This window comes from Phyllostomus hastatus, unplaced genomic scaffold (assembly GCF_019186645.2).
Source record: "Phyllostomus hastatus isolate PE091 unplaced genomic scaffold, TTU_PhHast_1.1 phas_contig_113, whole genome shotgun sequence".
Classification (NCBI taxonomy): domain Eukaryota; kingdom Metazoa; phylum Chordata; class Mammalia; order Chiroptera; family Phyllostomidae; genus Phyllostomus; species Phyllostomus hastatus.
In genome coordinates, this window is record NW_025333530.1 from 6090883 (window position 1) to 6117114 (window position 26232).

Consider the following 26232-nt stretch of genomic DNA (forward strand, 5'->3'; position numbering starts at 1 on the left):
ATTTAAATTTTAGATTTGCAACTTGCTAGCAGTATGATTCTAAGAAATTCACAACTACTGTGCACCTCAGTTTCCTCATAAAAATAAGAGGCCAAGAGATTGCTTTGTTCACTGCTGTGTCTCCAGCATGGGCATGGTGATTTTACAAACTGCTGATAGCAAATATTTATTGATTAAAGGCATTTATTGCTTACAGGCAAATTTATTTTACAGAGTTGCTGTGAAGAAATGAGATAAAAATTGTGAAAATTCCTAAGGTAGTTTTTAACAAAGACATTATTAAATAGCTGCTTTGTGATAGGCTCTATGCCAGGAGGTAGGAATATGAAGATGAATAAGATAGCAACCCTACTCTTGGGAGCTTCCGTCTAGAGGAGCTGCACAAAGTATATGTGATGGAGCACAGAGTAGGTGCTCCATAAACATTGTGAAGCTCAGAGTAGGTGCTCAATAAACATTGACTCTGAATTTTATGACACTTTAAAGTTCATAAAACACTTTCATGAACACTATCCTTTTTGAAACAACAGATACTATAAGTTTTACAAGAATAAACAAAGGTCTTAGGCATTCAGCAGAGGAAGGGATGATCTGTTGGAATGCACAGGCATGACTTCATGGGAAAGAGAATTTGAGATGAATTTCAAAATATGAATGGATTTTAACTGGAATGAAAGATGGAGAGGTAGTTTTATAAAAAACAGAAATGTGCAAGCAAAAGCTTGCCGTCAGTAATTCCATATTGCTTTTTATCTGTGTTCATGAACCACATGTTTACAAATCTCCTCTGGAATATTGCTGCATGAATACTGGTAACTATAATCTTTGGAATCAATCTTTACCTGCCTTTGAAAATCTGGAGAATATTTTTTCTATCTCTTATTTTCATACACATTTCATGAATTCTGATGATTGGTAGTAGAAGTTACATGACATTACTTTATTCACAAATACTTATGGACCCCTTGCCCTGTGCCTGGAAGTGTGCAGGCTACTAAGATGAACTGTGTATGCAAACAACTGTTCTACAAAGCATAAAGCTGTAAGTGCCATAACCAAGTTGAAGCTAGAAAGAAGGGTTGAGAGGACAGGGATATCTGCATTTTTTTTTTTTCAGTATTCTTCCTACAATTAATTCATCTGACTTTGGAGACTTCATCCTATAAAAACATTAACTGTTCTTTCACAACCTCCTCTTTTGCGGTACTTGTCTGGGTTTGTGTCCTTTCCAACTTGAATTCTTTCTCTTTATCATCTGCTCGAGGCAATTTAGGGGCTAAGCCATTGCCTTCAGTCATTAGATTAAAGGTCCACTGTACATTGTCTGGAGAGACTTTACTTAAGTCTCTACTTTATTATTCCAAATAGTCTTTCAAATATCTGTTCTTGTGTTTAGCATATTTGCAATATCCACTTGACTTTGGCCTTTAGTAACCTTAAGACCAGTCTTAGGGGCACAGTCTTGAGTTTCCTCAGGCTTGTACTGTACTGTGCTTCTCCTATCCTAAGTTCTAAGGGTCCTGAAAGACACCTAACCAAGGAAACAAGGGGCAGCCACACTTCTCAGGGCTTACCTCCTGATCCTGTTTCTAGGGGCCCTTCCTTTGCCTCACGGCGGGGGTGGGGGGTGAGGGGAAACTAGCCTTAGAAAGGCCCAGGAAGTTATCTATCATTGTTTGTGACGCACTAGGCTGGTGGTATGTTTTGTGTTAGTCTAACCCCCAGAATGGCCTTGAAGGATGGAACATCTTATCCATGAAAGTGTTATGGAAACTCTGATCCTCTAAGAGAAAAATTTATCCAAGGTCTCAGAGCTTAACGGAGCTCAAAAGTGGTAGACCTTGAACTTGAACTTTGCTAATTTTTGACCTCAAAGCCCATGCTCTTTCCACCACAACATATTACCATGATAAAGTATATTTTTAAGAACATCTTTCTGGTTTTTGTACAAGTCTTTTTAAAAATCTGTTTATCAAAGTTTCTTTTTAGGTCTCATGAAGTTCAAGTACGCAAGAAGCATTTGCCATTCAGACCTAGAATTACTACCTGCCCCCTTCAGTATCCTCAAATTTATTCATTGTGATGATTTATAACTTTATAATCATAACTATTCCTCTGGGTAGTACATCTATTGGCATTCTGAGATTTCTGAAGTTTCCTATTGTCCTTGTTTGATAATTTCCAGAATTCCCTTTAACACTAATTTGAACTCCGAGATGACACAGTTTATCACGTTGTGTTTTATTTTAATGGGGGCGCGGGGAGGAGGGAAGAGCGGAACAAAAGAAATGGGTTAACTGGGGGTTGTTTTACTCTTATCTTTCTGTCAGACGTTCAGTTATCTTCTAAAATTTATTGTTTTTACGTGGCAACTCTAAATGCTTAACAAAGCTGCGAGGTTAAGACAAAACCTGGTCAGTAGGTTAAAAAAAAAACCCAAACACTAAATGCTTAGCCCCGCCCCCTAAAACACCAGTCAGGGAGGCGTGGGACCGGCGGGGAAGGGCTGTGCTTTGGCCGCTACAGGATTTATAGGGCACCCGGAAGGTTCGCGGAGCCGTCGCCGAGCAGAACGAGAGGGACCTCTACCACACCCCTGCCTTCCGGGACTCCTGTCCAGGGCCGAGGGCGTCAGGCGCTGGCGCAGGTGTCCGTCGGCACGCAGGGAGCCTCTCGCCGCTGCTGTTGAGCTGCAGGCCTGCGTCCCTCCCGGTAGTTACTGGACCACTGGCGATGGCCTCCGTGGGGGTCGCCCGTCTTCTGCAAGCTTCCTCTGTGGCCCTCAGCGGCTCAGTCCGTAGGTGGCTGTTGCTCGCAGGAGCCCGAGCGGGAGCCGGCGGCTTTCCGGGAAGCTGGGGGCCGGGCTGGAGCGCCGAACCCGGCCGGGCGGCGACTCGGCCGTTGAGCGTGTCGGCACCCGTGCTTTGCAGGTGAGGCGCTGGCCTGCTCGTGACTGCTAGAGTCCCTTCCTCAGGGGACAGCCCTCCCCCCACCCCCCCTCCCCGCCTCGGCGCGGCCTCAGTCGCCGGGCTCCATTTCTGGCCCAGCAGTATTTTCTCTGCCCGTCGGCCGGCGCTCAGAACCGCCCGCCTCTGGCTCCTCCTTTTCCGCGGCGCTCCTCTTGACTCTGTTTTGTCGCTGGGCGTCCTCATAGTTTTCCGGATTTCGCGCCGCAAAGTTTCCGAGATACAGACGCAGGGTGGCAAACGGGGACCCAGGGCTCCCGATTTTCTTTTCCGAGAGCCTCAGGAAAGCCGGGCGCTTTGCTGCCACTGGTTGCCCTTGTGGTTTGGCTCGAATCTAACCTTTGCTTTTCTGCAGTGACCTTCGTAAGACGCACCCCATTGAGATCCCGGCCAGCAGTTTGTTGTTGTTGTTGTTGTTGTTGTTGTTTTACAGAGCCTTTGTCCTGCAATGTTAGGACATTCTATCTGTACTTCTTTGCCAGGGTACTCTCATTCTATCCTTCGTGCTTCCCTGTGTGCTCTGGTCTAGTTGATTCAGCGTTAGTTAAAAGCCGCTGCGTTGGAGTAGCTAAGCAGGATTTTGAAATGGCTTTGGCACTTACTGCCTAACTTCCTCAATCTTTGTGAACCTTAGTTTTTCCACTGGTAAATGGGCATAACAATAGATCTCACAGGGTTATTTGAAGAATAAATGAGAGAATACAGGTAATGCAGGTAGTCTTGTGCCTGGCAAATAGCAGGACTCGGTAGATGTTACATGTTAGCAGCAGTAGCTTAGGCCTCCGGTGTTGTTTCGTGTTAATTGTTGAAAGAGGTGTGAAAAAATTTACCCAGAATACGTCGAGGTTTTATATTCTTGGGCATATTTGTTTTTCAAAGACAATCTCCTTAGATATAATAGAGATAAAATGTACTCATTTAGGAGTACAGGAACGTACTGGGGGCCCCATATAATGCAGAACTACTCTGATCCCCTGCTGACATGCATTAATAGGAAGCTAGAACTGGAGGGAGGGAGAAACTGTTGCATTTGAATTCTGCCTTTTCCAGTTCTTCTTGATGAAGTAGCTGAGAATAGAGTGTAGGCTTTATTCCTCTTTCCCCCTTAATCTTGTTATATAGTGGGTGCACAATAAATTTGTTGCACTAACTGTGAAGGGAATAATGGAGAAGGCAAGCTGGATTTATTTGTCTCTATTTTCCCTGCACTTTTCCGCTTTTGAGCTCCTTCCAGGAAGGTTCCTTATTTTCTACAATGGATGCTTCCTTGAAAAATTATTTAGAAATTGGTACATTTATTGAACATACTTGTGTAACTAGTATTTACATCAACATAAATGCTTTTGTAAATGGAAATTAAATCACCAAAACTTATTGTTTGGATTTGGGTGTTATGAAGTTGTCTTAACTGGAGGCACATTTGTTCTATTCCCTCATAGCCCTGCTTTCCCCTTCATTGGCCGAGTTTCTGTTGATGGCCTTGCGCTTCCTATCACAGACTTCAGAGCCACAGCTAGTATTATGTGAGATTTGTGCTGTCCAGTATGATCACCACTAACCACATGTGGCTAGTTAAAAGAATTAAAGTTAAATAAAATTAAAGAATCAGTTTCCCAGTTGAACTTTTAAGTACTCAGTATCTAGAAGCTGCTGTACATCAGACATCGCAGGTATAGATTACACAGGGGTCAACTGGACAGAGCAATCTAGAAGCTGTAGTTCTGACTTTGAGGTTTACCTCCAAAATACTGTCACACAGTACTTTATATTTTGTAGTGATTTAAGTTGAAAAGAGCTTTCCATATATTATTTCACTTGATTCTTGAGAAAATCCTGTGAGGTAGGTAAATGATAGTAAAAATTCCATATTAAGTTGCTGGCAAAACTAGGACTAAAATTCATGTAGTTGAGTACCATAATAGTTGACAATTCTTTAGTCCATGGGGTCATTTGGAAGACTTAAGGTGGCTATTAAAGTAGAGAGTCCTAGGTGGGGGGCCCTTTTCTTATACCAATGGTCCCAGGCTACTCTGTGTGGTGAAAGGGTGGGTGTCAGCAGCTGTAACTCCCCTCCCTGACCTTCACCACAGCAACCCCTGACAGGTTTGTTAAAATGTTTGCTGTGGTTGAGCAGAATAAATAGCAATGAGTTAGGGGTAACAAGTTAGAAACATAGTTGTTTGTGGTATTAGCTGATTAATTGATTGTAGATTTGGAAGGATCACAATGGTTTCCCAGTGTTACGAAATCCTTTCCTTGGGAACAGCTAAAAGCTTTTTGCTAGTTAGTATTGAGGGAGAAATCTACAAAACCCACCAATACCATTTGTTAGTAGTGAATGGTTAGAATTACTTGGGTAAAGTATGTATATAATGCTTTAAGGAAAAAAAGTGTTTCTACAAACTTTCTCTCTTTTAGTTTTCTCAGCAGCTTGGGGAAGTCACTGTTATTCCCATTTTATCCATAAGGAAGTAAGTGGCTTCCTGTAGTCATGTAATGAATGCATGTCAGAATAGGGCTAGAATCTACATCTGATTCTTACATCCATATTTTTCAATTATAGAAGAACCTTTCCTTTTTCATTTCTGCTTCTTCTCCTGTCCTTTGGTAAACCTGTTAGTACTCTTACTCTTCAGGGTTTTTTTCTGGGGTTGTACACCTCTAATACATAGCAGCAGTTCAGGCTTCTTAGCAACAAAAGGACTGAGACTTAAAAGTTACTAATCAGTATTTGTTGAGCTGTACTCTGTGTTATGTATTTTGCATACACTGTTATCCCATTTTTATGAGGAGTCTGAGGTAAAAGAGAGTTCGAATTACCTCTTTGTACCTCAGCTCTGGGGTGCTCTGGAAGAATAGCAACCCTAAAACCTTTGGCTTTCAGTAGTGAGTACAAATGATGGAATTCTTTCTGTTGTACTTTCACCAGGTGTGTGTTGATGTCAAATCTCTAGACTGCTTTGCTGGGCTCAGATCCATGTTTCCATCTGGCTTCTGGACATTCTCATCTACTTTTTTCTATTATTAAATTAAACAGATCTAAACTCAAGCTCATTTCTGTCTTTCCCCAAAGTTCCTTCTCCTCCTCTGTTAACCCTACCTTATTGCCCCATTATTATTATTTTTTTCTGCATTATTTCTTCCCTCTTTCTCAGTCCGTTTTATATTGATGGTGACCAGAACCTTTTAATTCTATCTCCTGAATATCTCTTAAGCCAGTGTCTCCTACATCCTTGTGCTGTTTTAACTTACAAAATGGTCTTCCTGCTTTCAGAGTATCTTCATTCTCAGCCATTCTACCTGGAAAATCATGAATAATATTCAGAATACTTATTTTTAAAGCTTTTTTTTTTTTGCTATGAAAAATAGTTGGAGAGTACAGGCCCTTTTGAGGGACTTTCACATATTTTTGGTAATTTTTAATTAATGGAATTTTCCTTTTTCATTGTAGGGAGGCTATTATCTGATAGGGCTTCAGTTGCCTTGTTTGTGAAATGAGCTAATTTGATAATTTACAAGATATTTATAGCTCTGAAATTATTTAATTCTAGGTTTTACTTACCATAAAATTTTCTTTGATGTGGAGTATTACAATCTGTTGGCAGTTGTGAAAATTATAACTAATAATTTTAAGCTGAAGTACATATTTTCAATTGTGAGATAAAAATTAAAATGATCAATGGTGGAGGATATCTAGTTGCTTATATAAGTTGTTTTCCAAAATTTTGTTGTGATGTTTTTGAGAAGAGAAGAAACTTAAGTCAGCTAGTTGATAAATAATATACTGTCTTATAATAAAACACATAAGGAGGTATTATAGTTATCCTCCCACAGATTCAAACAAACAAACAAACAAACAAACAAATAATGTTTTCTGGTCTCTGATTTTTGAGTACAGTGTGGACCAAGATAAGATGTTCAAATTCTCAGAAATCTATCACACTGCTGCCTGTAAGCAACAGTACCATCAGACACAGGCACAGTTGTCTTATATTAATGGCAGAAAGATTTGCTTTTCTAAAGCTCAGCACAGCCATGGTCTGGTCTTTTAGAGACACATTCATAGAAACATTGTTTTTCTGATTGCTGTGTGAGAGCAAAATAGACTTTCATGAGTGAAAATGATTGCTGAATATTTTCACATGACTGTGACCCATGACCATGATCACTAGGGAGACACATGATACATAGCCTTGGTAGTGATGTAGTTGCCATTTCCTTTAACATGGCAGAATTCTCCTGGTGGGTGGGCAGATAGACATGCCTTTGATTTGTGGTGTCTTCTTCCCAAATGAATTTGGAAAGAAAAGAAAGGACTGTAAAAGAGCACATTTGCTTGCTTGCACACACACATACACACACACACCACTGTTTCTTTGACCTTACAGGTACTTAGAACAATTATTTTAAAGTATCTTTTGAAATTCTTGAAAATAATGAAGGACTGCTTCCTTTTCCAGCTCAGAAGATAAAATAACAGTCCACTTTTTAAACCGTGATGGTGAAATGTTAACAACCAAAGGAAAAGTCGGTGACTCTCTGCTAGATGTTGTGGTTGAAAATAATCTAGATATTGATGGTTTTGGTGAGTATGAAAGATTCCTTAAAATTTTTAAGGGAAACTATTTTTAAGGGAAATCAATAGGTTTCAACTCTGTTATTTGTTGGGAGGGGGAACCAATCAATATTTCTCTAACATCCATGTTTCTCTCTCTGGAATGAATTTGAAAAATGAATGGCTTATTTAGATAAAGAACTCACTGATAATTTCTATATAGGGTATATTCTATAAAAGTTATGTATAATTGATCTTCCTTGTATGAGTTCATATGTAGCTACATTTTAAACTAACCTTAGTTTCTCTGGTACTCTTTGACAAATGAAAAGTAATACATAACACTGTAATGAAAAGTAGACTAGGGTCAAACAGATTATGGTTCATAATCCTCAGAATGATAGTAGCTGTAAAAAGCAAGTGCTTAAGCCCTGGCTGGGTGGCTCAGTTGGAGCATCGTCCAGTGCACTAAAGGGTTGGGGGTTTGATCCCCAGTCAGGGACATACTTAGGTTGCAGGTTCAATCCCTACTTGGGGCACATGTGGGAGGCAACTGATTGATGTTTCTCTCCCACATGTATGTTTTTCTCTCTTTCTATTTCCTCTCTCCATTCTTTTCTAAAATCAATAAACATGTCCTTGCATGAGGATTAAAAAATAAGAAGCAAGTACTTAAAATAGAAGGTAACTTATTAATTACATAGTTATTAATAAAGGTATACTGTTCATTATATACTATGGTTCATAAACTGACATTGTCATTTACTAGCCATGAGACCTGGAGCAAGCAACTTTAACATCTTATGCCTCAGTTTCTTTGTTTGTAAAGTTGGATTATAATATTTCTAAACTTGTGGGATTGTTAAAGATTAAACGCGGTATTGGAAATAAAGTGCTTAGCACAGTGTCTGCTGTGTAAGAACAGTAGAATTTATGGTATTTTAACTTGACTTGCTCTCATTCTCCCCTCCCACCTTAAAAAACTGGCAGAACTACAGTAGCTGTAAAAAGTAAGTGCTTTAAATATACATTAGCTATTACTATTAATGTAATTAGCAATACAGGTACACTGTTCATTATAGCAAATTTTAAAAGTACAGTAAAAAGACTTCCCATGATCTCATCACACAGTGATAACTATTAAAAGAATCCTCTTTTCCCTGATACACCAGAAATATGGAAAATTTAATGCCAACACCGTCTTCAGTAGTTGGCTAAGAATTCTGCACTCACTAATACAGACTTAGCAGAGAGCTTTTAAAGATCAAGGATCCTAACATGTTCAGAATTTTGGTGTGTAAGTATAATCTTGAGACAAGCTAAACTAGGACCACAAAAGGTGAGTTAAGCTTAATTCACTATCTAGGATAAAGATGAAAAGAAATCAAGAAGTCTGAAATGTTCTCCTTATAAGGAAGAGGTTATTGTGACAACATGGGGGCAGCTATTTTATTAATTCCTAAAGCTAAATACAGGAGACCCTTTAAATATTGTTCGTTGTAAGTCATGTTCACAGATGCTCACCACACTCAAATAAGGCTAAGTACAGTGTAACGGATACTGTCCAGCAGTATCCGTCTTGGCTGTGGATGCTCGTCAAAACACGAGAAAAACATACACAAAGACAATCAGGTCCTGTGGGGGAATAGGGACAGAAGGGCCACTTTCTCTTGTGGGGAGGGCTGTGGCTACCCTCTCTCCTGGAGGGCACACCATATCCCTTCCAAAGCAGATTTTTATTCTTGAATACCAATACCCTTTGCAAATTACAAGTAGTTAACTTTGAAAGGTGCTGGCAAATCTTCTGCTGGGAACCTAAGCCAGGGTTTTTGGGGTTTTACCATTTACAAAGACTATAGGACTTAAAAACTTAGTTTCATTTCCTCCCTGTGCCTTCATATTTTAATTAAAGAGCATCCTCCAGCAAGCAGATCTCACAGGGTCTTTCATATTCTATGTCTCAGGCCTGATTACCCCGGGGATCCACCAACTCTGGTCTGAGTCGGGCAGAGGAGACAAAGGCAGCTGGAAGACTTGGATTTCTCAAGGACTCAGGCTTTGGTGAAGGCCTGGGGGCAGGGGTGGATGTCAATCACCCCGTCATTTCCACAGCCCCCTGAGTCTCTTCCCTTAGGGCATTCCCACGTGATTATGTCTGTCATAGATTCATTCTCTTTCCTGGTACCCGTCATTGACTGCCGATCATGTAATAGGGAAGCCAGGCATTAGAACAGGCAGCATTCATGCCAGGGAAATAAGCTTTGTCTCCTTAGTGGCTCCTGGTCCGAAGGTCTTTCACTCAGCCTAAGTCACTGGGGGTTACAGCTTCCTGAGACCAGGCAGGGCGGTCCCCAACAGTACAGAGTCTCTGTACAATTTTCTCCCTGGGTGATCTCATCCTTTCGGTGACCTCAACTCTTATCTAGATGCCCATAAACTCTTAACATTTACATTGTTAGCTCAGACCTCTTCTCTGAGCCGTGGACTACAGACCCAGCTTCCCTCCTATACATCTGTTCTTGGATATTGCACAGGTATTGTTTAAGTCAACATACTTAAACAGCTTTTGATCCACGCTGCCCCCCGAACCCCCACCCTCAACCTGCCCTTCCTTGAGCCTTTTGTGTCAGTTGTGAGCGTCACTGAGCTGTTGAAGCCTGAAACTAGAGAGCATCTTATTCTGCCTTCTTCCCCATCCTCTACCTCCGGTCCATCAGCGGCTCCTGTCAGTTGTGTCTCCAAAGTATGTCTTCTATTCAAAGTGTGTCCTAGTCTCTCTATCCCTGCAGTAACTACTTGGGGCTGGGTGGGCACTGTATACACAGAACTGTGTGGATCTGCTTCTGTTCTTGAGCCCAGTAGTTAGGGTGATTTGTCATAGTACACATCAGACATGTCCCCTGATTAAAAACCATGAATAACTTTCCATTTTACTTAGGCTAAAATCCACATTCCTTACCCTAGCCTAAATGGTTCTATATTATCTGGCCCCATCTGGCCACCCACCTCACCCCTATTTGTACTAGTTCTTTTTCCCACTCTGGCTATGCTGGCCTTTTCTCAAGAGCTGAACTCACCCAGACTTTTTACCTTTGAGACTTTGTATACACTTTACAATTTTTTTCTTCCTGGGATACTTCCCCCATTGCTATCTTGAAAATCCTGTATCTGTCTAGTCTCAGTTTATGATACTTCCTTAGTGAGGCTTTGCCCAGCCACCCAGTCCCAAGTAGAGTTTCTTTTACTAGCCTGAACCCATTATTCTCCATTATAACATCCTGTCCATTTTTTCATAGCATTTATCACAGCTTATTAATGATATATTTTTTGTTTACTTGTATATCTTTCTCCCAAGAGACTGCAATGGAGGATAAAATCATTTCTGTTTTATTGTGTATGAAGTGAAGTAATGAATGGATAAATGATTAAAAAGGAACAGTTGTGAATTTTGGAAGGAACACAAATTTATAAGCATTCTTATTTCCAACTTTTATGTGATTTTAGAGTGTATTATAATATTATGTCACTAGGGGGCAGTTACACCTCTCTGATCAAATTTACCAATTTTATTATCTCAGACGTCCTTTTTTTCTTCTGCATTACCTGTATCCTTGATGTCTGTTTTGAGGGAAATTATTTAAACTGGGAGATTCTGATAATGTTTATATGAATCTGTATTTATTCCTATCATGTTTATTGACTTCCTATTGTTATAATGTATTCTGGCTATTCTAGATCAAACTTTATTTTATAAAATTAGATTTTACATTTATATGTGGTTTCATATTTTTAATATATAATATTCCTATACAGCTATCCAATGGGTTTTTGTTTGGGAAAGGGGTTAAGTTGTCGGGATGGCCCATCTGTCTTGTCAGAATCATAATAAATCTACAAGATGACCTTAATGTGACATACATGTGCATTCACACTTGCGTGTACACACACACAAAACAGCCTTTTCCTGTTGGCAGACGCTCAAGTTAAATGAAGTAGTGTGCAAGTACCTAACTTTCTCTGGGGATTAACGGCAAGAATTTCTGAGCATTTGTACAGAAGCTTAATAGTGTTTTTTTTAATTCATCGGGAAAGTTTTATTCATTACCTACTTTGAAATTAGCCAGCAACAATGCCTTACTTATACTTAGTGTAATTTTTAAATTATACAAATTTGAAATTGTGCAGTTTAACAGTATTAAGTGTGTTACTCTAGTAAAGTCAGAACTGCTGTGAAAACCCAAAACTGTTGTCAAGAATCTCATAATGTGAAGTGGGCAAGCTATGTGAACTGTAAATTTTACATTTGTTACTGTAGCTAAAGAGGCACCACTTTAGTTTGTAAACGAATACCTGCCATTCTTTGTTAGTGTCATAGGAACTGTGCTGTTTGTAGACATCTGAATGCCTGTGTAGTTTTGTTGACTCTAGTGCTGATATTTTAAGCTGTGATTTGATTATAGTTTAATATTTTAAAGCCTTTAACGGTTTCAGCCAAGCATTCATTTTATGATAATGCTAAAAAATACATCTGAAAATGAGTTATTTTGTAAGTTAGAAGTTAGATGTGATAAAATGCTAAAAAGAAAGCCAAAAACCTGTCATGGTACATATTATTATTAATGTAGGAGAAAGAACTCAGAATCATTAACCAAAATGCTGACAAAATAAAAGCAGCACTAAAGCATACATACCTGTAAGTTCGTGAAAACTGTATAAACAGGCAAGGATGATGGATAAAATGTTGCCACTGGGGGCTGATATCAGTAAGGATGTAATGTATCCATAAGTCAGATTATTGTCTGTGCTAAGGCATGCAGTATTTTTAATTATTTGAAAAGTGGATATAGTAACGTAAAAAATTTTACTTCAGATGTTTGTTCTACCCAAGTATATTTTAAAACAAAAATGTGAGGGACTTTAGCAGCTCTGGGTGTAGAGGCGTGGTGATAGTGGCAGCAAGGGCAGCAAGAAGGTCACCAAAACACTTGGATTCTCACGTCTGCACAGGGATCTAACCACCACCATGTGGAGCCAAAGGGTAAGGACCAAGACCACTGAGAAGTGCTGCCAGCATGCCACATCTAGTGTGCTTGCCATATTCCAGCAGTCACAGAGTCAGGAGCCTAAAGAGGCCTTCACCATGATTGATCAGAACAGTGCTGGTTTTGTAGACAAGGAAGATTTACTTGATCTGCGTGCCTCCCTGGGGAATATTCAGCAGTTGAGTATCTAGATGCCATGAAGAATGAGGCGCCAGGTCTCATAAATTTCACCATGTTCCTCACAATGTTTGATGAGAAGTTAAATGGCAGAGATTCAGATGTCATCATCGGAAATGCTTTTGCTTGCTTTGATGAAGAAGCAACTGGCAGCATTCAGGACAATTACCTGAGAGAGCTGCCTACAACAGCGGGAGATCGGTTTACAGACGAGGAAGTGAGTGAGCTGTGCAGAGAAGCACCTGTTGACACAAAGGAAATTTCAACTTCATTGAGTTCATGCACATCCTTAAACATGGAGCAAAAGACAAGTATGACTGAAAAGAACTCCAAATTCCAGCCACATGTTATAGCCACTTTGGGTATTTCTGAGACTTTCACTTAGAACCTATTACATGCCCTAGCTTTACAGCTATTACCTTTCTTGTATTTATTCAGCAGTTAAGGCCACATGCATCTCAATAATCAGATTAAAAATAGGACTTTCTGTCATTTTCAGAATAGAAAATAAGGGTAATTTAACTTAACAGTCCCCTGCCCCCAGTAACTGCAGTCTACACAGAGGCAATATATTTTTTTCAGAGGAAGTTACTCACTCAGTTTTTTCTGAACCATAATTAAACTATATGATAAAAACTGAAAAACCAAAAAATGTGATATGAGGATTATAGATTTATGAACTATGAGAACCCATTTCCCTACTTTATATTTTGTTTCATTGAGAAAATAACTCAAATTATGATATTTAAGCAATTTTCAAAATCTTTGAGAATGCATCCCTCATAAAATGCTGTCACTTTGTGCTTACATATATATGTGTGTGTATCTGTATATACAAATACATGAATATGTGCATATATGCATACATACATATATACACATGTACATATTCCCCCCATTAATATTCTTATAAAACCAATCACTAACAAATATCCTAAAAAGTGACAGCCACCAATATTGCTCTGGACTGTATATAAGCAATAAGCGTAAGTCACATAACTTTTGCACTTTCAGTTCCCACACATGTCATTTTATTATTGTACTCATATTCTGATCAGCTGTCAGTTTTAGATTGAAGGCTATGTTGTGGTAACTTTTGTACTCTTTTCCCTTTTATAGATTGCCTCCCATTGCTTGTTTTGTAGAGTGTTTTTCTTTGTATGTGATAAGAATAAAAACAACAAATATTCCCAATTTTATGAATAGGTTTTATTCTCCAAGACCATTTTTCAGGTCAACTACTTGGGATTTGCAATTTGCTTTCCCATGAAAATAATGTTATATATGGTGGCAAAATTTTCAGGCCAACCTACAGAACCTGTTTATTCATAACTACTTAATCACTGCTTATAGTTTGGTTTTATGAGAAAATGCATTGCAACTTCTAATTCAAGGTCAAGAACACCTTAACTTCTTGGACATACCTACTATACACACACAGACTCACTATGTGCTATACATACCCGCACTCTACAGGGACTCCTTTTCCCTCTTTACCTTATTCTAGGTAATGGGAATTATGCACCACTAGTTTTATGCCATTGTTGGAAAATATAATAAATATGATTTCAATCTTAAATTTTTAAAACTTGTTTTATGATCTAACATATACTTTCTCCTGGACAGTGTTCAGTGTGTACTTGAGAAGGATGTGTCTTGTACATCTTTGCTGCAGAGTTTTCATCTATAGTATTACTTGTATCACAATAGGACCATTATGTTTCTCTGGTTCAGTGTTAGCCATCTTATTTATATAAGCTAAGTTGACTTCATCTTGAGTTTTGAAATTTCTTTTATATTTGAGTTTCTTTTTAGTATGAGGAATAAGAAAAACATACGTGGTCTCAACTTGTAGTGGAAAAAGTTTGAAAGTGACTATAAAATAAGGAGGGATCGTGAATGTGATACATTTATTTAAAGTATAAACATGGGACTAGAACATGTAATAGGAACTTAGCATTTAGGAACCAAAAGTTAATTTGTGTACACTCAGTATTTGTCAAATTCTTATTAGAATATGTTCTTCAGCTCTGAGCTTGGCAGCTTAAGCAAGATATGGAAACATTGGCATGGTTCATGAGAGGGCAATAAAAATTATATTAGAAAATGAAAATAAAATCTTTAGGAAGGTTAGAATTGGACTTCCCTAGGGAAGAGAGAATTTAAAGCGTTTGAAGATTTGGATGGATGGTGAGTAACTCTTCACTTTGTCTGACCAGGTGGTACAAAAAGGAATGCCCTAAGCTTTTCTTTTAGGATTTATGGGCATATGGACTTTTCTTTCCATTTGAGGATGATTGAGACCATATTGTATGCAGTCTTCTTCCCCCGGCTTATCTGACATTGCACTTTCCTGGTTTTCTCTGTACCATTTGGGACATTCTTATTTTGACTGCCTTTCTAGGAGGGGGTACCACCTTGGCTCTTGCTGCCTCTGATCCTTCCTTTCCTATTTGCCCCTCTGGCTTTGTGAAATCTCTTGACTTTTTCTTTTTTTTCATTTTAATTCATCCTTTACACATAACCACCAGTGAGATCTATCCAAAATAAAGTATGCTACATTACTCTCCCACTCAGGATAGTTTTTCAGCTGTCTAAGGTTCACACCCATAGTCTCTCCAAGAGCTAGGTGTGGGAGAAGGGTGACAGGTATTCATCAACCCCTGGCTAGTGTCATCTCTGTGGTAACCCACCATGAAAGACAGTTAACTGAGCCTGTTACCCATCCAGTGTGTTGGGAAACAAAGTGGAGAACAGTGGGCTTCTAGAACAAGTTCAAGCTCCTTAGAAAGCAAATGGTCTGCTGCCTCTGCAGCCCCCTCACACCTCCTGCCCTGCACTGGGAGTTCTGTTTTCCTCACATCTTCTGTTATACTTGGCTTGCAGGTTTCAGGATTTGCTCTTTTAATAACAAATCTGAAGAAAGTTTCTGGGAATATTTTGTAAGGGTTGTTTGACTTACATTTTGAAGACAAAGAAGGAGGCAGGATTTCCTGATTTTTCTCCTGGAATATTTCCAGAGGGATTTGCCATTTTAGTTTTGAGTTTGTTTGCACTGGGTATTTTTTAAATTGAATTTATTGGGGTGACATTGGTTAATACAATTATATAGATTTTGGGTGTATAATTCTATAATACATCATCTGTTTGCATTGGGTATTAAGATAAACAGAACTCAAGATAAGTGTATACTTACTGAATATGTCCATTTAGAATGGTAATACTTTTCTGTGGAGTCATAAAATATTAGAGCCAACAGGGATTAGGAACATTAGGGATCATCTACTTCAATCTCTTATATGGATAAGAAGAAAACTGAGAGACTTGCCCAGGACACAGTGGATGGTGTGGTAGGTCCATCTGGAGCCTGGAGCCCTGACATTAAGGTTACACTACACCAGTTCTCCTTTTACTACAGGAGTTTTTGAACTTGATATATGTATCTGTGTGTATTTTTTTAAAGCAGAGGAAGCCCTTTCCTTTTTAAGTAAAGTATACTCATTTCCCTTTTATGTGAAATACTTCAAATTTACACAAAAATAGAAAACTAAGGTACTTGTTCAAATAACCAATTGGTGTGTATATATATTTGTGTATTATATTTAATATTTAAGTGAGGTGACTTAGATTGAGTGGGAGGAACTTTGTTTTCAGCATTGGAAAACTTATCTGAAGTCATGAACCATCTATTAATTAGTATTCAGTAGTATGACCTTAGTGTATTTATTTAACTTCTTGGGCTTAATTCGTTTTATGTTTATAAAAAGAAAGTTGAATTACTCTAAGATTTCATATAACTTTCAAAAAATAATTACCAACACTCGTGTAGTACTTAGTATCTTATCTACAAGTCATGGTTGCAAGTACGTACTCATATGTTAAGTACACACTCATATATAATTCTCCCAACTACCATGTGATGTTGGTGCAGATAAAACTGTTGAGGAAGCTGGGGCATGATAGGTTAAGTGGCCCAAGTTGGTGCCCTTAGTAAAAGTGGAGCTGGGATTGAAGCCAGGGAGTCTGGCTGCAGAGCCCACACTCATTGCTCCTGTACTTTGCTCTGTGTTCTCCCCCTGCTTAATCCTGTTACTTATTTGAATTAGATTTTATAAAAATGAACATTTAAGGAAGCCTCTCTTTCTTGATTGTTATAACAAAAGATGAATAACAAGTATTTACATTATGAGGGAACAATTCTTACTAAAATGTTTTATTCAGAGGAAAATTAAGGTTACTAGTTATTGATAGTAGTTCTCTTACATATATTATGTGTTGTTTATTGACCAAAAGATAATCTAAATCAAGCTGAGGTAACTCCTAGAAGTCTATAATCTTCAAATTTGTGTAATGACCTTTGAAAATTAGTATTAAAAAACAAATCAGAAAAATGACTTTTAAGGTGGAATTTAACAAGAACAATTCTGCACAATTCTGTTTTGTCAGACCCTCCTGGCTGCCACAGTTGGAGAAGAGCCCCAACCTAGGCTGAGGGAAAGGATTTAGAACTGCTGTAGAAGGGTGTGAGAGACTTGGGTATCCTCAGCTTGGAGAGGGAAGGACAATCTCAAATATATGAAAAGCTATTGTTTAAAAGAAGGAGTCACTAAATAGTTAATAAAATTTTCATAGAAACAGAATAGAAAGGTGTTTGCCAGGGGCTAGAGGTGGGGGAAACAGAGGGAGATTGGTAAAGGGTACAAACTTCCATCTGTAGAATACTTAAGGTCTGAGGCTCTGAAGTATAACATGGTGACTACAGTTGACAACACTGTGTTGTAAAATTGAGATTTCCTAAGAGAGTACAACTTAAGTGTTCTTACTAAAAATGCATAATGGATGTGTTAACTAAATGATAGGAATATTTTTACAATGTATATGTATTTCAGATCATCACAGTGTACATTATAAATATCTTATAATTTTATTTGTTAATTATATCTCAGTAAAGCTGTAGGGGAAAGGATTGGATTCCTTGGGATAGTATTGGATCCGTTGGTGGAAGTTTGAGTTGCAGACTTTAGCTCAGTGGAAGCCAAAATGCAGAACTGGCTGGCTTATGCGGGTGTGGATTTCTTTCAGGTGGTTTTCAAGCAAAGGTTGGGTAACCTGGGAAAAGGATATGCAGAGCAGATTCAGTCATTTCCCTTTTTCACAGCACCTGGCATGTAATAGGTACTTACATTAATAGATTAAATATGGGACAGGAGAAATATCTGATTATTTAAAACCAATGTGACTCTTAGAGTGAACTTATTCAATTCTATCCTGATTACCATGAAAGACCAAGAGGGAAGAATGTATAACTTATTTGAATGTAGGTTTGGTGGCTTTCTCATTCCTCCAATATACCACAAAACTTCATAAATTGCATTGAGCTCTCCAGAATCTTTTTGAAATGATACGTGGAAGTGATTTCAAATTGAGTGTGTATGGGGGTAGAAGGTGGTCCCTGATTCTCACTATTATTCAGAAATAAAGTCTTATTTATGTATGCCAATGCTGATTCTAAAATTCAGAAATAATTAACTTCAGTTAATTCAATTCAAGTTTAAATTGTGTTTAATGTAGAGTGGAGTATGTTCAATGTCTGTTGCTTTCGTAGGTGCATGTGAGGGAACCTTGGCTTGTTCTACCTGTCACCTCATCTTTGAAAAACACATATATGAGAAATTAGACGCAATCACTGATGAGGAGAATGACATGCTTGATCTGGCGTACGGGCTAACAGATAGGTAAGATTTTAGGACCACTTCAGTTGTACTAATAGTTTGGGAATATAAAAGTCTATTAGTTCATGTTTATCTAAGACCAGACCTATGTGTGTAATACTATTCTTTCTGCATAGGTAGATAGCAGTTATAAACTTTGAATATAAAATACGACATTTCTCTGTTTTCACTATTTTGTGGTTTAGCCCTTATGAAACTTTCCTTTTTACTAAAGTAAAAAGATAGGTTTCTTTAGTTTATTTTTATTCCAGAAATTAATATTTATCACAATTTAATGTGTTGGGATTAAATCGAATGCTTTTTATGGTATTGTAGAAGGACAGATTTGATAATTGAACAAAATTATAATGGAAAGTTTTATCTACTTGAGAGAATGGAATTTTTAAAGAAACTTAATATATAATAGTAAGTATGTTAACATGAATAGTTCTAGGTGTATATTAAACTACATCAGTCAGAGGTTATTCTTGTTATTAATTAATAGGTAGAATTACTCTTAAAAGTGGTAAGATCTAAAGTAACAAGTGAGTTATATCAAGTGATGCCTTATTCTTAAAAATTATAATTGGTTGGGATTAGGGAAAGTAGCTAGTTGATTTACTGTGTTAAGGGGCAAGATAATGAGGGCTTATGTAAGGTTGATTTTGGTGTTTAACTATAATTTGGTGGCCCTAATGAAAAACAGTTTTTTTAAAAATTAAAAATAATAGTAATAATAATAGCTTTATTTCACATGTATTATGTAGTTATAATTTTGTTAGACCCTGAACAAATTATTTTATCTAAAAAACATAAACTTTTTTTTTCTAGCAAACATGCTTAGGTCACTGGTATTTACTTAGAGGTGCAGAATAATTCTATCGCTTTTGCAGTTCATTTCCCTCTTGGTGGAGGTGAGACTGATACCCTAGGAAGAGGAACTGGGAAAATAGTATCTCTTTAGAGTACCAGGCGGAGCAGATTATGACTGCCATCTCTCTGTCCCCCTCACATCTTCAGGTGCCACTGTCTCTGTCAACACCTTTTTTCAGAAAGGATAATTAATACACAGAATACACTCAGAGATTCTGTTAATTTAGTTCTAAGAATTGTTTCTCTTCTAATAGGAAGAGTACATCATAGCCAAGTCCTTGACCTTTTAATAGGTAAACTTTGTATGTGCATAGAATAGATAATGTTCTAAGTGAAATGAAAAATTAGAGGAGAGCTACAGTTAGAATGTCAAAAGATACAAAAGCCTAATGTAAATGTGAACTAGCCAAGAAATTTGATAGTAAAATTCAGAAATTTTAGAACACAAAAATGAAGAGTAAGGACTAGCTTTTATGGCATTCACAATAGGACATCAGCAGTTATTGGTGGAATTAATGGTTGATAGGATGAGAGATTCAGGAATTATCTCTGAATCTGTATTTGATGATTGTTGGTATTTGCTGCCACCAGTTTCCATGGATAACCTACAGAAAGGCCTCAGTTTCTGTATTTGTAAGATAAGATATTTGAGGACAAGAATAGCTACTTCATACAGTTGTTGTATGAAGTGCTGTGGAGAAAGCATTCATTAAATGGTAGTTGTTAGCATTATAACTATAATCATATCAATTTATATGTCAGATACTCACTACAGGTAATTCAAGATTATTTCTAGCCATCAGAGTTAGGCAGTGTTATCACCATTTTCTAGGTTGGAGAACAAGGTTTAGTTATCAGAAATTTGCTCAAGGCTGCACAACTACAGAATGATGTGAATCATTCTGTAATTTGGTTAATTTGGGCCTAAAGCCCTTCATTTTTTACTTTTTAAGCTGCTTCCCCAATCTTAGAAGTAAACAGGACACCCAGTATATTTCCACTGTCACTTATATATGACAAGGGTGACTGGAGAAAGTATTTTCAAGGTTAGCACAAGCATCAGAATTTTGTTAGACTCCTAGTGAGATCATGGAGGAAGACTTGCTGTCTGTCTCCTTTTCCAGAGGTGTAAGACTTTCTACACTGGGTAGACTGTCAAGCCACAGGCCTTTGAGGTAGAGAAGCAGGGGAGAAAACAGCCATAGGGTGCCATGACCTTATCTTCCAGGGCCATCGAAGGGATAGTTACTACACAGATAGTTAATAATACCCAGCAGGGGCTCTCAGTGCTACCCCAGCCTGTATTCCCGTAACACACTTTTGACTTACTCTACCTTGTTTCACTGACAGCTGTTTCTGTCTCTTTCTCTTACTAAATTAAAAGTTCCTTGAAGACTAACGCTATCAAATAACCATCTGTCTCTCTAGGGCTCACCACAGTGCTAATTAATTGGTCTAAATTGGTTTGCCTCATTTTCTCTCTTGCAGATGGAGCTTCATGTATACTTGAGTGTTGTCAAGGCTGTGTCTAATATGCCAATAGGAACTAGTGTAGAAGGGGATTTCTTTTTCTAATAACAATCAGTGTTTCCCATGGCTGTACTTACTCCCTTACTCATAAACTTCCCACCATGTCCTCATTGCTCACCAGTTAAAACCTGAACTCTTTCACTGGTTTGCAAAGCTGTCTGACCTGACCATTTTTGAGCCTGTCACTCTTGTCCTTATCTGTCCTGTGCAGCAGCTAAGCTAAAACCCACATTACCTCAAATGTACCTGTAATTCTGTTACCTTTGCCTCAAATGTCTTTCTCCTTTCTCTTTTATTAAATATTAAATCCTGCCTGTTCTTCAGAGCCCATTTTAAACACCAGTTCCCCTGGACAGAAGTAAGTGCTTTCTCCTAGACCTTTTGGCTTTCACTCTCTGGCATTTGTCACAAGCTCACGTGTTAATATCTACTAATGTGTGTCATCTCTTCTATTTGGTTGAAAGTTCACTCTTTAATACTCATTAGCAGCTAATCCTCACAATAGTCCAGTGAGGAACCCGTTTATTATGCGTTTTTAGGATGAGATTAGGAAACTAGAGTTTGGGGAGGGGCATTAAGAAAGTGTACACACCATGTTCAGGCTGGATTCTCAACCACTGATCTGTTGGGCTCTAAGGCTCTAACCCACCCCCGCTTCTTTTGGTGCTCCTTGGGTGCCCAACATGTAAGAGATATTCAAAGGATTGAACTGAGTTGCTGTTCTTTGTACCTCAGCTGACGTTTACTTCTGTGCCTTTAGATCTTTATTTAGTAAGTACTTAGATATATTAATGAAACCAAGACCTGCGTATAATAGTCCATCAAATGGAAGACAATTTGATTGTAGGACTGGCATTTATTTTTGTGTGTCACTAAGAAAGAAAAATACTGCTAGTAAAAATAGAGCACAAAGTTATCATAGCACTTAACCTATTTTGTGCAGAGTAAAAGAGCTATTTTGAATTGCCTTGGCATGATTTGTATATCCCTGTTAAGAAATGAAAGTATAAATAAAATTGGTAGTAATTCTGAAAAGAAAAAGAAAATGGGATTATAGCTATTCTTTTAATGACAGATATTTGCTTTATGAATATCAAATTTATTCTTCTACAAATATCAAATTTATACTCTGCTATGTTTATGTATTTTTAATATTTTTGTTTTGCAGTCTTTTGCATTATTTTTGACTGAGAATTGTTACTACTACATGTATTGAATTTAATTATGTGACTGTGACTGTGACTGGTAATTAAATTCAATACATGTAGTAGTAACATAATTCTCATAACTCATTTGAAGAGACACCTACATGAATATTATAACCAAGTTTGTAGCTCTGAGCTCTATGTGACTGCCACCTCACAGTGATTGTGTGATGTCATTGATTTTAAGATTTATTTCGATTTTAGAGATGTTAAAAGTGCAGGGAAAATGTGTCTGATAGTTTATGACTTCCAAATTTCTTGTTTTACAGTCTTTATAGTCTGTATGATTTTAATTACCTGAGAATTGATTAATCATTTACTTGGCATTGCTAAAACCTGTTTCCTTCACTGTTGTGCCTCTGATTATTTTATTTCCTGTCCTTTCACCAAAAAGCAGTCGTTCTGGTGAAACAATTAATAGATGATGGACACTAAAGACTACAGTGAAACTTTGGTCCACTAGGCTTTTGTTTTTCATGGTCTCTTTTCGTTACTGTCTAGTTGGGTGGAATGTATCTTTTTCAACTTAATAGAAATTTAAGTGGTAAATGAATTTCTAACTTCTTTGGGTAAGAAACTATTCTATACAGCTGCATAGTTTTATAAATAATAAATACTTAATACTAAACCATACCTTCCGCTTTTTTATGCAGGTCACGGTTGGGCTGCCAAGTCTGTTTGACAAAGTCTATGGACAAAATGACTGTTCAAGTGCCTGATGCCATGGCTGATGCCCGACAGTCCGTGGACATGGGCAAGAATTCCTAGGATAGAACAAATAGGAATATTTTATAAAACTTTACCTATTTTTATAATTATTACTTAATACAATTAAATGAGAGCATGGATGGATGGGTTTATTATTATGACCAGCTTTACTACTTTAATTCACCTTGTATAACTACTAAATTTTGTAGTTCAAAAGTATGCACTCTTTATTTTGGTTAAATTATAAAAAGGAAATCATATATCAGAAAGTAGTATGATAAAATGTTATCTGTTTTACCTTACGTTTGTTTAGCAACATTAGCAAAACATTGTCATGTAAATCCTGTGCCTACTTGCCTATAAAGTAGGTTTGAAAAGGTATTACCCCTGTTAGATGTGGGTAAAGGCAGAGATCTAGAATGGCTTGTTGGGGCCTTACAGTGAATTAGCAAGTCTGTGCTAGAATTCACATCTTATTACTACAAATCAGATGTTCAGATTAAAACTGGAGAAATTGTGAATATCTTATTTATAGTAGTAATTAAGTGTGAATGTGTATGGAAAAAACTATTTCTTTGTGAACTGATTAATTTCAAAGACCGCTGTAACCTTATACATAAATATTTCAAAATTTTGATTCAGTGAAAAGTGTAAGTCTGAGCACAGGCAATATAACAGAAGAATTGGAGAAATACAAAATTAGTTGCCTATTCTTTTCTATCCTAAGTAGAATGGACTGTCTTTGTAATATTTTTAAAAATAACGCTGATGTATAAATCTTTGCTTGTAACAGAATAGAGAATTTGTGGATTAGGTTTTCTCTGTCCTGAGTTGCACAAGGAAATGAGCAAGCTTCTACACTGCACAGGCCAAATGGAGCTGCCCAAGGTGGGGTGAGCTCAGCAGCATGCACAGTCCCGAGGAAGAGGGGGGGATGGCTTGATCACCACAGATGACCAGTTTTGCATGGCAGACATTTGTAACTTTATCTTTACTATGAGTACACTGGTAGATGATAATAAAGCGGTATGCAGTATGCTCTTGGAAATACAATTTAACATCAGCTAGCTTGGACTAATTGTGGGGAAGGAAAATAAATGAAAGACAATAGTAAACTATAAGACCCTTGAGTTACCTTCAGGTCCATCCATGCAGTTTGATCATTTGCACAAATATTTAAGAACAATATTTGACCTACAACATTATATTCTGTCCATTGAGGAATACGGAGATGAACATGAAAGGATACCCTCAGGGAGCTCACCTTTAATTAAGAAAAAATAAAATATTTGTGTGCAAAAATAATTTGCTTGAACCAAGTTGACTGATTTGCCAAATAGAATATGTTAAAACTAATTAATGTATAAAAAGTGGTTAGGAAAAATTTAAGGTTTCCAATGTTCATTTGACGTTTTGTAACTATCGAGTGCCTTCTATGTGGAGAGGGCTATATATTAAAGTACTTATTTTAGTTCTCTTTATTAGCTTCAGTATTCTCCATGTTTTCTTCTGTGGATTACCTAAACTCACCTTTCCAGAACTTTCATGATGACATTCAGCCTAAACTTTCTAAAATTTAGATTCTAATGTCCTCAAATTTCAAATTAGGAAAGTTTATATTAAGGAAGTTTAATTGTATTATTTAAATAAAATCTACCAAACATTAAATATCCTAAATTGGTTTGTATAAAGATTATTTTTTTTCAGTTTGCAAAAAAATTATCTCATGTTTAATGGTGTGTGCTTTTGGGTTACTGTTATCTGTTGCTGCAAAACAAATCACCCCAAAATTTAGTGGCTTGAAACAATAATCTTTTATTGTCTCCACTTCTGTGGGTCAGGAATTCACAGAATGCAAAGCAGGGATGGCTCTTCACTGCTCCACAGTATCTGGGTTCTAAGCGGAAAAACTTCACATGGAGGGTTTTTAGTGAGGAGAGGGGGAAGGGAGGAATAGGGGAGGAAAGGTACAGGGAAGAGGAAGCATGATCAGTAGGTATTAAATAGATGGGGAGAGGTCAAAAATGGTATAGGGAACAGAAGACTCAAAGAACTTATATGTACAACCCATGGACATGAACTAAGGGTGGGGGAATGCTGAAGGGTTTGGGATGTACAGGGTGGAGGGGGGAATAAAGGGAAAAATTGGGAAAACTGTAATAGCATAATCAATAAAATATACTTAAAAAAAACTTAAAAGGCCAGGTGCTGGAATCCCCTGAAGACATGATGATTCCCTCATGGGACTGCCATGTAGATGCTGGTGTCAGGTGGGGGTCTAGCAGGGACTGTTGACTGGAACACCCACAGGTGACCTCTGTGTGGCCTGGGCTTCTTCACAATACGATGACTGGGTTCTGAGAGCCAGCAGCGTGAGAAAGCTTGCATTCCCGGCATGCATGTATGCTCTAATGACCTAGTCACAGAAGTTTCACAGTATCACTTTTGACTTTTTTCATTAGACGTAAGATACTAAGTTTGGCCCATCATATGAATAGAGGGGTGTCAAAGAATTTACATTCATGTTTTAAAGCCCCACAGTAACCATTGTTTTTAGGTTAACTTACATCATTGCCTATGAAAACTGGCCTTTTAACTAACCTCTAGACTTTTTAAGAAGGACTAGATTTTACTGTTGTATTGTGTTTTGAAAGATTCTTGTGTCTTTATTATGTTTTATTTGTTTTATTCGTTTTATTCTGTAACTCCCAACACTTTTCTTTTTGACAGTTGATTTAAATCAGAGGGAATAGTTGTGGGCTGTCTTTCAATGCTGTGTAATTTAGTTTACATTTCTCTGTCATTTTGCCATCAAGAAAGGTGTCTTCCTTTGGTATAATACTCTATATAATTGGTGGTTGTGTGCTAATACTTAATATTACCTGTAGTTTTCACAGATAAAACCAACCTTTAATTACATAGGTAATTCAGAGCTATGAATGCCGGATTACTTTTTTAAGTGAACCACTCTAAAAATTTCCAAAACCTTTGCCTAACTTCCACTGTGAAAATACTGTCTAATTTTTGTGTTACAGGACAGTTTTTCTATTTTCTCTATGTGGGTGGTAATTCATGTGGTTTCCATAATGGTCATTCAACATTCATTAGAACTATTACATTTCACTTGAAAGATTGTTTTCTAATGGAAGTTTAGATTTATTACATGTTTTCCCATATTTCTTTTTTTCCTTTTTACAACTTGTGTAATTGCTTTTCCTTCCTTTAAACTACCTGAAATATTGTGGTAAACTACATTTTGTAAAAGGCAAAAGATTGATACAATCTGAAGAGAAACCAGAGTATAAGGTAAACCACATTTTGGATCAGAATTTGTTAGATAGCTTTCTTCCTTACAGGATAACGTATCACTCTATAAAATAAAATAGGAATAATGTGTTATATGTGCTTTTAAAATAGTATATGAAACCTTATTCTAAGTGTAAACCATTCAAAAATGTTAGGTAT

The 26232-nt window shown here is 37.4% G+C and overlaps 1 protein-coding gene and 1 pseudogene across 1 annotated transcript; both read left to right on the forward strand.

The window, feature by feature from the left end:
- The first annotated feature begins 2311 nt into the window (after positions 1 to 2311).
- On the forward strand, positions 2312 to 24444 carry FDX1 (ferredoxin 1). Its single transcript, XM_045839292.1, has 4 exons — positions 2312 to 2930; positions 7427 to 7551; positions 18346 to 18475; positions 22713 to 24444. The coding sequence occupies exons 1-4, from the start codon at positions 2734 to 2736 to the stop codon at positions 22825 to 22827; spliced, it is 567 nt and encodes a 188-aa protein (XP_045695248.1). The 5' UTR covers positions 2312 to 2733; the 3' UTR covers positions 22828 to 24444.
- Positions 12536 to 13061, forward strand: LOC123818945 (annotated as a pseudogene).
- Positions 24445 to 26232: the final 1788 nt, after the last annotated feature.